Source organism: Rhinolophus ferrumequinum, chromosome 18 (assembly GCF_004115265.2).
Source record: "Rhinolophus ferrumequinum isolate MPI-CBG mRhiFer1 chromosome 18, mRhiFer1_v1.p, whole genome shotgun sequence".
Classification (NCBI taxonomy): Eukaryota; Metazoa; Chordata; class Mammalia; order Chiroptera; family Rhinolophidae; genus Rhinolophus; species Rhinolophus ferrumequinum.
The window spans coordinates 17823966-17836698 of NC_046301.1; the positions used below are offsets into that span (position 1 = coordinate 17823966).

At 37.3% G+C, this 12733-nt stretch overlaps 1 protein-coding gene across 7 annotated transcripts in view; it reads left to right on the forward strand.

The window, feature by feature from the left end:
• The window catches only part of GAB1 (GRB2 associated binding protein 1), a 115203-nt gene that overhangs the window by 69360 nt on the left and 33110 nt on the right, over positions 1 to 12733 (forward strand). For 6 of the 7 annotated variants that reach the window (XM_033134078.1, XM_033134082.1, XM_033134081.1 and 3 more), the window contains exon 2: positions 9186 to 9480. In XM_033134078.1, coding sequence (XP_032989969.1) covers positions 9186 to 9480 — 295 coding nt within the window. Of the gene's footprint in view, positions 1 to 5291; positions 5364 to 9185; positions 9481 to 12733 lie in introns of those variants that run through there. The other variant, XM_033134079.1, reaches the window with a different exon arrangement.

The following is a 12733-nucleotide window of genomic DNA, read 5'->3' on the forward strand; positions in this document are numbered from 1 at the left end:
TGCTTATTTTAGATATTTAAATATCTAAGTATATTACTGTTTACTGACATGGTTTGTAAAGAAAATTAAAATAGTGTGAGTATTATAACCACTGGACTTTATGGGAAGAAGAAGAAAAATTTTTCTTCTATTTTAAGTGCTCCCAACTTTCCTTTTTTTTCTTTAACCCCAGAATTCCAGTCTTTAAAACAAAGTAGTTATACTTTATTTGTCTAAACTATTTCCTGACTAAGACTCCTTCCAGATGTATCCTGGAATTCTATATATTTTTTTAAAAGGTTAAATTCATTCATTAGTTGCAGAATAAGAAGAAGAATATGCATTTCCATACATACATAAAATTTTGGGGGGTACATCATTCCTAGATTTAAAAATATTAAAAGACTTTTTAAAGAGCATTTTTAGACATAAGCTTTTTAAACAAGTAAGCTTTTTAAACAAGTAATTTTTTTTAAATTACAAGAATAATACATAGAAGCTCCTTGGAAAATTCAGACTATAAAAAAGTATATGAAATAAAAATATGAAACTTGTCAGACCCTCCTAGTCCTATTCCTGGAATTACCACCTTTAACACTTCCAGTATATCTCCTTCCAGACATGTTTCTCTAAACATAGTTTGTGTGTATTGTGTGTGTACAAAAACACAATCATTTCAGACAAGTGGAATCATATATCATACGTACAATTCTGCAGTTTGCTTTTTTTCATTTAACAATTGTGGGCATTTTTCATATATAGATCAATTTTGCTTTTTAAAGGTTTTACATCGACTTACTATTGTATAGATGCCTTGTAATTTATTTAAATTTAATCTCACGCTGCTGATGAAATTTAGATTAAAACCTACCTTACTAAAACTAGCATTTTCATCTTGTGAAACACATATATTCAATCCTAACATTTTACAAATTTCTGAGATTATACATAAGTTTTGAATTCTGAGGAACTCACTGTAATGATCCTCTTTCCTTAAATATCAGTTGTAAAATACCTTTTAAGAGATTTCAAAATAAGAAAGTTCCACTGTGCTTTCTTTCCCAATTCCCTAGGATAATATAGGGTTAGTCAAATTACAGGGGTGATGTTCATGATGGAGGGGCTGTTGGCTCAAAAATGTAGAAAGTGTTCTTCTTCTTCAGGTTATCAGATAAAGGTCAACTTTAAAGTTCAGCCACTAGAGAGACCTTGGTGCAGTAGTCGTCAGAGTTCTTTCTGAAGTTTATAAGAGAATAGGCTTGTTGCGTGGCTACCTAGGGACCTGTGTGCTGACACCTCAGAGGAGCAGGAGCAGGTAGACGTCCTGACTCGGGGTGGGGGACAGATGTTGAGGAAAACGTCAGAGAAGAGATCTTGACAGGGTCTTATAGGAGGGAGTAGGAGCTAATTGGGTGAGAGAGACGGTATATTAGACTAAAACCAAAACAACAGAATGTGAAGCCCTAGAATAGGGAGGGAACCATGTGGGTGGTCACTGCAGTCGTCTGTGGAGGGGAGAGATTGGAGAGGGGAGGCGGGTAAGTGTGGTTTTGAAGAAACTCGTATGCCATCCTGTGTAAGGACTTTGAACTTTACCCCAATAACAACTTTAGGCGTCTCTTTTCTGTCCCTGAGATCCTTTCATTCAAACCCACTGGCTCTCCAGGATCATTCTGATGAACAGAAAACTTGAAAAGCATCCCATCCAGGCTTTGAGGGCTTCACAATGTTTGAAGTGCTGTCACAGATACAAAACGATTTTAAGGAATGGTCTCGGCTTTCAAGGAACTTGATGTCTTGCTGGGAAAACAATTCATAAGCATTTGGAACATTTGGAGATGTGCGTGGTAAAATAACAGATGGTTCCAACTGTCCCATAGCAATGCAAGAGACATGTCAGGGCAATAACTGATGGGTTGCCAAGAGTCCAGAGGGAAGGTGTGGTGAGGAAAGGGGAAGGTTTGGACAGAATCTTGAAGAATGGATGAGGTTTCCAATAGTAGAAAGGAGTTGAACTCCAGTGGGATAAATACTGTGAACAAAAACAAGAAGGGATATTGGAAAGAGCAGGAGGCATGAGAAGATAAGGAATTAGACATACGCTGGAAAGGACCTCTTTTGTTTTGTTTTTTTAATTCTGTTTTAAGGAGCCACTTAATTCTTCTGTTGATTGGATGGTGGTTCTTAGTCTTGGTGGCACAGTAGAATCACCTGTTGAGCATTTAAAACTACATGTGTCTGGGCCAGGGCTAAACCTCCAGAATAATATAATGGATCTCAGTTGAGGCCCCAGGTTTCTGTTTTTCAAAAAAGTTCTCCAGACATTTGTTATGTCCAACTAGAGTTGAGAATCACTGGGCCACCTCTTCTCTTTTGCCCAACCATACCTTGGCTATTCCCTCAATTAGCTCTTCCAGTAAAGGTGCAGGGAAGGGATTGTGAAATCTTGGCAAGCATTACTCCAGACATGTGGTCTGTCAGTTACCAGAACTCAGAGACAAGTGTGCAGCAGTTACCACGTTTTTCTTTATAACTGAGCCCATTTGACATTTAGTCAAATAAGGCATATTTTGTGCATTTGTTAATATTATTGCAAGTAATGGTTTGGGGCTAATCCAGATTGAAAATTTCCTTCCTACTAGGGAAGATCTAGATAGGGAGGATGGGACTCCATCCATACTTTCTGGCCAATACGTACGCATACATACGAACATACCCATATTCTGGAAGAGTGTGTGATAAGACCTTCCTTCAATGTGGCAAGTGTGTCTTCAGTTTAATGTATGCAATTTGCTTAAATACAGAGACTATTTAAAAGAACATTTCCTTTAAAATGAAGTTTAAAAATAGCCTTCATAGCTGTACAGGTTTATTATTATTTTTGTTCTTAATTTGTGGTTTATACTCTGCTACCTTGCCTGACAGTTCTTGTCAGCCAAATTGCAAATAGTCTGGGCAGGTTGCGTTCATGTCAGTATCCCCATGAAGCATAGATAGTGCGGGAACGTCCATATTTTTATCCTTGTCTCTTTGGCTGGCATGTTCAGCAAACATTGAGCACCTCCTTGGGACTAGACAATGGGGAAAGAAAAATAAACAGTGAAAAGATGACTCCAGTCTTTAAGGAACAGACTTGAAGGGATGTCAAACACTAGATAACTAGGAATGAGCCAGAAAGGGAGGGAGAGCTTAGAGGGTCCCACTCAGGGATGGTTCCCCAAAGAGGTGGGAGCCGAACCCACGAGGTGGACGATGTGCCAAGGGCCAGCATGTGTCAAGGCCAGAGGTAGGACAGAAGCAAAGTATTAGGGGCACTGCAGGCATTTCTAAGGTGGCTGGAAGGCAGAGACAAGAAGGGAGGCAGAGAGATAGGGAGGCTTGGAGGGCCCCGTGAGCCCTGCCAGAGAGTTTGGGCTTTATCCTGCAGGCAGGGAGCTGAACGTAGGGCTTGGTAAAGGGCAGTGCAGATACTCCAAGCCTTATGGATATTGAGTTTGGCCGTCTGATCTAAATATATTTCCAGTGGAATCCATGGACTACTCATGTATACAGTTCTGTTTTGATGTTAATGTAGTAGCTAAAGTTAATCTTGAAACCCTGAAATGAGACACTGGTATCAGACTATAGTGCTTTTAGCTACCGTAGTTCAAAATGCAGACCTGCTGATGAAGTCTTATTTCTGCATCATTTATTAAACTTACAATTACAGTGGCCATTACGTTATAAGAAATGACAACAGCACAAATACACAAATTTTCGCAGCGCTCCTCTCAAGCAGACATGCTAGTAATGGGAGTTCAGTAGTTAAAATGATTTTCACATGAATTTTGTTGAAAATTGCTTTGAGTGCTTGGTTTAGAAGGTTTCTAAGAAAGCTTGTCTTTTTTTTTTTTTTTTTTTTTTGTCTCTGACTGCTCTGCAGGATCAGTGAGGCAATGTACAGCTTTCTTTGGGGCTACCAAGGCAGCAAGGATAAAAATAGGGCAAACTTGAAGAATCCCAGATATTTTCAGATAACAAAGACTGATTGATGTGAGCCCATTTTGTGCTCTGACAAAACATAGAGAAGCTTTTGTGCTGTGATTAGCAAGGGTGCTGATGTCAGTTCTCTTGTCAAGCATCAAGCTTTATTCTGTGGCTAAATTGTGCTTTGTACCATAATCCAGAGAACCTTTGTATCTGCCTTATTAAAGTGTGTAGTTTATGTAATTGCTTTTGTTTTCCAGTTTAATCTGTGCCAGATTCAATGAGAGTGACTCATTTTGTGACTGACACAAACATTCACATTTGGACCATGTTAAAAATAACTAAATAAGTGGCAGGTGCTGCTTGGCTAAATTCTGTGTTTTAATGCTGTAATTTCCTGCTGTAAAGGGTTCGTTCGTCTGTTATATAATGTCTATCCAGCCTCTGTAATCACGAGCCCAGTCTATCTGGGGCACCTCAATTCATTGCTACTCATTTCTTGGCTATTTATTTTAGTTTCCAAGGGCCTTTTAAATTTTAACAATATCATTTCAACAGGGGAGCGATGAAATGGATGGGGGAGCCACAGTTAACCAGAAGGCAGAGTGACACAATAAGCTGTAGCAAAAGGACACATTACATTCTTTTTTCGTCTTTTTCCCAAGCTTTGTGCAGGTGCTTTGGTAAAGCTGTCCTAGTAGTGTTTATTTGATTATGTATATGTTCAATATCGGAGCTCTTTTTCTCAAGTAGAAGAAGTTTTGAAAGCATGCCTTCCTCTTCAGTGTGGCCCCTGTAGCTAATCTAATATTCTCGAAAAATGTACAACTTTATAGTCATAGGGGAATTTGTTTATTGTACACATATTTCTAGGTACCAGACACTGTGCTATTCATTGAGTATGTAATGGCAAATAAAGTAGACATGGCCACTGTTTCCTTGGACTTTATCTGCTGAGGGAGTTAGATACTAAATACATAAATACAAAGAAAAATTGAGTTGTACAATAACAGAAATCACGACACAGGTAAGTCATAGAATCCCTAAAACTATGTCCTGCTTTACACCGGGGGTGGTTGGGTTGAGGGTGGTTAGGGAAGGGAGGGCCTGAAGGTCCAAGTCAGCCTGGTCAGCCCTGGGGGAAGGAACATACTGGACTGAGGAAATAGCACGTGCAAAGTCCCTGAGGCAGGAAACTGTTTGGCATCCTATACACCATATTATTAGGAGGGAGAAGTGAGCGCTGATGAAACGATCATAGAGGAACTATGCAAGCACAGCAGTGTGACACTCTTGAGCGGGGGCCAGACCCAAACAGTCCAACACTCAGAGAGCTTCACTGAAGTGCAGCGTGGAAGCCGATGCCTTCAATACCTAGTCTGAGTCACTGGGGAGTGAATGAAATATGTTCAACACAGGTATGTAGTCAGGCATTTTGGAAAGATTTCCATGTGGGACTTTGAAGTTTTAAAAAGTCATGTCTGTTTTGAAAGACAGACCCTCCACTATCTCGAGAATCCACTGCCTAAAAAATACGGCTCTTGATGGCCCTGGATAAATGACATAATACTATATTATCTTTTCTGTTTACTTCTCTCTTTTTTAAGCTTACTGCTCGGTAGGGAGGTATCCATGAAGGCGTAATTTTACTACGAGATGATATTCATTTATTTTGAAGTAAACAGATGTCTTACATGTTAAGTGAATGGATTGTTATAATCCAGAAACCAGTGCTAAATTCATGTGAATTGAACACTGTGACTTCAGGATTATCTAAAGCATCTATAGAACTCCACACTGCCGTCTCCTTCTGAACACCAATCATTTATTTTTTCTTTTGACCTGCAGTCAGATTGGAAATTAAATTAAAATCTTGATGATGTTAAAGAACTATGTAATATTTTTAGACCTTTGAGACTTTTCTGCTAATCTTCTTGTTAAAGGATTGCATACATGTTTCCATGAAGGAATGCCTGTCCACTTAGCAATAGTTCTGCAGATATTTTGCCAAGGTTGCTATAGTCTCATATATTTTCTTTTATGGTAGGTATTTTCTTCATAATTAGTAAACTCCTTGAGATGCCTTCCTACATGCACCTAGCATGGTATTTACAATATAATCAATAACTTATTGACTGGGAAACTCATTAATTTACTTCTTCATGTATACAACTTTTATTGCATGGGTACAATTTAAAGAATCTATTATAATGTTCAACCTAAAGCTATCACCCAAGTTACTTCAGGTTTTGATACAATAGTCCAAGTTACTAAACACCAAATGAGCTGGTTCATGGACCATTCAGGCCCCTTATTTTTCATGTCCTCTGTCTTTGCCTCAGACCATTGTCATGTCTTACTAGCACCTCCTTCTATGAACTACAACTCAAATTGATTCATGTCAGAATTTATTGTAAAATTTAGTGAAGATGAAGACTCAGACCAAACATCTATTGAGAAGTATATGTGGCTTTTAGTTAATCCTCTTTTCTCTCTGGCCACATGGGTTTTTCAGGATAAAATGAAGCAGTTTTCTTTTTTGTTTTTTGTTTTTTTCAGTTGATGCCTTTTGTGTTATATATATGCCAAATTTTGTAAAACATAAAACATATAGAGACCCTCTTGTGTCATACTAGCATTGCTTTTGGTGATTATAATTGAACAGATTTTTAGAAGTAGACTGATACAGGTGTTAATGAAGAAATAGAAGTAATATTGTAGAAACTGGTCTACGTGATGGTACCAACTTTGTGAGCGTTCTTTGTCTAACTAGACTGAATGTAGAGTGAGCGCTCAACTTATTTACTATCATGAATGCAATTTCTGAAAATGCCATAAGCATAACATGGCTGTCATTACCCTATGTTATCACTAGAAGAGACACACTTTGTCTGGTCATGCTTTTCCAGAAATAAAGGATGGAGGTGTTGTGACTGGTGCTCCGTCATGATCTCCACATGAGCATAGTTATACAGTAGCCATTAAGAATGTTTGATTTCATTGGGGTTCACAAATTATCATGTTTCTCGGTTCTTCCACTTCCTAGAGTCTCTTCTTTGGGCCGTCATATTCGCATGTTCAGTCTGGAGTAGAGAATGTCTCTTAGTAGGTGGTTGAGGTTTCCTAAAACAGGCCTCTTTGTGATCTAGCCAACTGCCAGCTGAGGAAGACCGTTGAAGAGAAGTGAGGCGTAATTTTGTTTCTGGGGGTAGGTGTTAGGTTTAAAGACTGCTGAAGTCGACTGTTTCAGTCATTTGGTTCTGCTTCTATTATTTGATCAATGTAGATTTTAGGGAGGATACTGTTACGGAGGGGAGTACATGATGAGTGTATGTCCAGATTGCTAATATATGTTCATTGGGAAGAGAAGGAGAAAGACTGAAAAAAAAGTTATATCCTATACTCAATTATATAGCTCATATCCATGTAGTCTGAACAGCGTTCTAGCCAAAAGAAAGATACAGTGAGTCCATTTCTTTGCTTACTTTCCAGGTGAGAAACCAGGAAAGCTCCTATACCATTTTTACCCTCCCTACTCTTTGCCCCCACACCAAAAAGAGAGAGAGAGAAAGAGAGAGAGAGAGAGAGAGAGAGAGAGAGAGAGAGAGAGAAAGAAACCCTATAACTTAAAATATGAAGGAACCTTTTGAAGAAGCACCTTTATGTTTATTCTTTATGGCATAGTATAAAGACATGAAAAAACATTGCTTTTTTTAAAGAAAATTGTGATAAGATATACATAACAAAGTTTGCCAGTTTAACCATTTTTATGTGTGCAGTTCAGTGGCATTATGTAGCTCACATTGTTGTGCAACCATCACCACCATCCATCTCCAGAACTTTCTCATCTTCCCAAACTGAAACTGTACCCGTTGAACACTAACTCTCTATTCCTCCCTCCCCGAACCCTGGCTTTCTGTCTTTATGAATTTGATTACTAAAGGTCCCTCATATAAGTGGAATCATACAGTTTTTGTCTTTTTGTGACTGGCTTATTTCACTTAGCATAACATCTCAAGATTCATCCACGTTGTAGCATGTGTTAGAATTTTCTTCCCTTTTAAGGCTGAATAATATTCCATGATATGTATACACCACATTTTGCTTATCACTGCGTTCATCAATGGATAGATTGCTTCCACCTTTTGACTGTTGTGAATAATGCTTCTATGAATATGGGTGTACAAATACCCTTTTGAGACTTTGCTTTCAATTCTTTCGGATATATACCCACAACTGGAATTTTTTTGAAGAACTGCCATACCATTTTCCACAGCAGTTACACCATTTTATATTTCTACCAGCAATGTACAAAGGTTCCAATTTCTCCATATCCTGGCCAACACTTGCTATTTTCTGCTTTTTTCATAATAACCATTCTAATGTGTATGAAGTGCTATCTCATCATTGTGGTTTTGATTTGCGTTTCTCTCATGATAGTTGATATTGAACATCTTTTCGTGTGCTTATTGGCCAATTGTATATCTTCTTTGGAGAGTCTATTCAGGTCCTTTGCCCATTTTTTAATTGGGTGGTTTATTTTTGTTGTTGTTGACTTATAGGATTATGTATTCTGGACATTAATTTCTTGTAAGATATATGATTTGCAAATATGTCCCCCCCATTCTGTGAGTTGGTTTTTCACTCTGTTGATCAATTCCTTCAATGTATAAAAGTTATAAATTTTGACATAATTCAGCTTACCTATTTTTTCTTTTGTTTCCTGCGCTCTTGTCATATCCAAGAAATCATTGCAGAATATAATGTCATGAAGCTTGTCTTTATGTTTTCTCCTAAGTTTTATAATGTTAACTCCTGCATTTAGGTCTTTGATCTATTTTGAGTTAATTTTTGTGTGACGTATGATGTAAGGCAAGAATCTAGCTTCATTATGCTGTATGGAGATATCTACTTTTCCTAGCACCATTTGTTGAAACCACTGCTTTTTTATAGTTGGTAAAAAACTAAATCTCCCTTCTTTTGTTAACTTGATATTTCATATCAGTGCAATATCTTCAATATCAATCAATATATAGAAAATAATAAATATGTACATATACCCACATTATTAAGTGAATTGGGGCATCAGTAAACTTTGCTGGAGTGGTAGATAAATCTTTGGAAACAAAATATTACATGCGACTCTAGATAATGCATTTGTAAAATTGATTTGATAAATGTGCATCTTCTTGAAAAATTTCTCAGATGAATACTAGATGAATATTTTTGTTTGTTTCTAGGCATGGAAGAGGAGATGGTTTGTGCTACGCAGTGGTCGTTTAACTGGGGATCCAGATGTCTTGGAATATTACAAAAATGATCATGCCAAGAAGCCTATCCGTATTATTGATTTAAATTTATGTCAGCAAGTTGATGCTGGATTGACATTTAACAAAAAAGAGTTTGAAAACAGCTACATTTTTGATATCAACACCATTGACCGAATTTTCTACTTGGTAGCAGACAGTGAGGAAGAGATGAATAAGTGGGTTCGTTGTATTTGTGACATCTGTGGGTTTAATCCTACAGAAGAAGGTAAGTTCAAGATTTTGTTATTCAACGTTTCTCCTTTATTACTACACTTTCAGAACTATTATGTAAAAGGCTTTGTTAGTCTGGTTACACAGTGCTATATTTTGGATTTTTCATACCTGTGACAACATTTGAAGAAACCAACTATACCCTTTAATCAGTTTGAGGAGAAACTTTTTAAGGTTTTAGGGAAAGAAACTTAACCATTGTGGGGCAGTGTCTAAATAAACGTCCTAAAGAAGAAGGTGACAATAAGACATTCTGCTTAAGAGCATTTCTTGAGTTCCTATGTAAATATTAAGTTGACCCTTATAACACTATTTTACTATTTTTGACCTATTAAAAACAGCATTTTCATGTGGCTCAACTTAGTTCTTTAGGTGTTATTTTTAAAAATATGTTGGATTATGAAGTTATGAAACAGCCACAGTGATTATCAATACCTATGAAAAACAAATGGGATTCGGTCACAAAGCCTGAAAAAGTAAGCAAACAAATGCACTTATTAAATACAGAGGTCCTAAAAAGAGCATGGAGGAAGAGGGGGGCTCACGGTTTGAATAAGACATAGTAAAGAAAGCTTCTCAGAGGAAGACAGATGGTAAATTGTGGACTTTTGAAGGAAGTATTTCTACGAGGAATGCAGAACTCTTCAGGCTTAGGTGCCAAGTTGAGGTGGAATAGAATTCTGCTTGACTGGAATAGAGGGCTATGAGTGATAAAAGCAAGGGAAGAGTTGCTTGAGGATCCAAGATTTGGGGTTTCTATCCTGGGAAGAGCTGAGTGATTCTGGCTCTCAGGAAGAATTTTACAGGTGGAGTTCCTCTCCAGGTGCTTTTACATAGCTGTGCTGACAGGGACAGTTCTCCCCTGTCCGCTTCTCTACTCTCTTCCTTTGTAAGCAAACACGAAGAACTTATGTAGGGGACTCCAGTACGAGTTTAGGTTTGGAGAGCCAAGAATCAGGAATAAGGTCTTTGACCTTATTGTCTTCATGGTTGTACTCACATTTGCAAGTCTGCATTTCCAAATATCTATATTTAGAAGTGCTGGAGATTCAGCAAGGAGTGGGAAAATTGTATTAACCATCAACATCAAGTTTTGGATTGAAGTGAAACAGTAATCATCTCTAATTAGCTCAGGTCAGCATGGTGCTTCCTCTCTGGGCGGTCAACAGCCCAGGGGAAGGTACTTCCAGGGCTGGGATTGGATTCTTGGGCTGGGGAAAATCCCTTGGTGAGGAATCCAGAATGCCAGCAGCACTGAGAGAGGGAAGGAGGCATCCAGGTTAGACAGGAGGCGCCTAACGAACTAGAGCTCTTTAACAGAGCTCTATGATTAAAAGCCTCAAGAAATTGTTTCATGTGGGGAATGAAGGCTTCAGTTGTTTTTGTGAAGTTACTAAATGTGTCCACATTTTAAGTAGGTATGGAGTATTATTTCTAACTCCAGTTAAACTCCTTTCTTTTCTTGTTTGCACATACAGTCTAGATTTGAGTGCAGCGGAGGATTTGAAAGTTAAAGTCACAAATGAGATAGCTTTCTAGTTAATGGTTACTTAATAACTACTCAGTAATGATAATTATTGGATTTAGACACCACATTAGTTTTGTTATGTGATGGATTTTCAGTTAAAATAAGTTAAGCCTTTGTATAATATTTTTGTTGATGTTGTTCTTTTGCCTGCTACCTTTTCGATTTAGAATTTGCTTTGGGGACATAAAGGCAGACATCTCTCCCCATTGGTTGCCTGTATAGATTCAACTGATCGGAAGGACTAAGTAGGTGTTCTTCTGCCTCTCTTTGTTGTTTTTTTTTATAATTCTCCTAAATATTTAACAAAAGAAATGAGATGCCCTCTTAGAGGAGGAACACTCTGCAGTCAAAAAAATGTGACTTTCTAATTTTTGGAATCCCATTCAAGGGTGAGTAAACTTGAGAATTTCTAATGCTCAAGTACCCCAGATTAGCTTTGCAAGTTTTCAGGTACCGAGTCTGGTCCATTTGTCCACCTTAGAATGATTGTTATCATCTGGGAGCTTGATGAATACCCAGTCAGCTCTGCGAAAAAGAAAAGTTTTGTCTGCTTTAGAAAGTTAATTCAATAATTTACCAGATTAGGTGAGTTTGCCAGCATTCTACTAGGCTTTGGGCATTTACTTAACCAATATATATTAGGTGACTAGTTAAGGAGACAAGTGGCATACATTACATAAATGGAATGGAGCATCTAATGGGAGAGGATTCGTACCCAAAATAATTCATTACAGTTGTTGATGAGTGCAGGAGTGATATATATATATATATATATATCATTGATAAATATATATATGCATGTAATAGATATATATATACATATATGTATATATATATTTATTACATATATGTAAAATTATACTTTATATGTTTAATTTATATACTATATATTAATTAAAGTATGCTACTATGGGAGTGTATAAATGCAGTTCTTACCCTCTTTAGAGCTCATAGTTAGTCTAGTAGTAGACAGGCAAATAATTAGAATTATAGACCAGTTGATAAGTGTTCTGCTAGAGAAAAAGGAAATAAGCATAGATGGCAGTTGGTTTAGTCTTAAGAGCGGCAGGAAAAAACCAAGGCAGTTTTCAAAGGCTCTGTGACTATAATTGATGATGTCCTGAGAACTTTATTTTTGTACTTAGCAGATCATTTTCTTTGATATTAGTAGTCAGAATTCATCACAATACCTATTTTTTTCACTTTATAAACTTACTAGTATAGGAAGAGGGGGAAGTTCCGAAACTTGAAAGCTACAGTGACGTTCTCAGTGGCAAAACCCCCAAATCCTTATAAAACAGAAGTATATTTGCCTTGAGTGAAACTCTCAATTTAAGAGCTTTTTATCTTCACAATATCCATGAACGGAGAGGTTGTAAGAAAATTGATAGTATGGTTAATCAAATTTGATATATATAACCTAAGTCAGTTTCCAAGAACAGCTAAGCTAATCACAGACTTTTATTTGTTCACTAAAACAAGCCCCTAAGGACTTCAGTTTACCAATGCTTTCTGTGTTTGGTTCATGAGCTATATCTAAATGCAAGTGCGTTTATTTTTTAATATTCTACAGTTTAGATTTTTTTACAAGTTCATCCTGGCCATCGCCCAATAGCCACCAGTTAGAAATGTCTTACTTTGCTATGTTGCAGACTTGAGTTTCTTCAAATAAATCAGTAAAAGTTGAGCAATCCTTGTTGTGGAGTATGAAGGAACCACA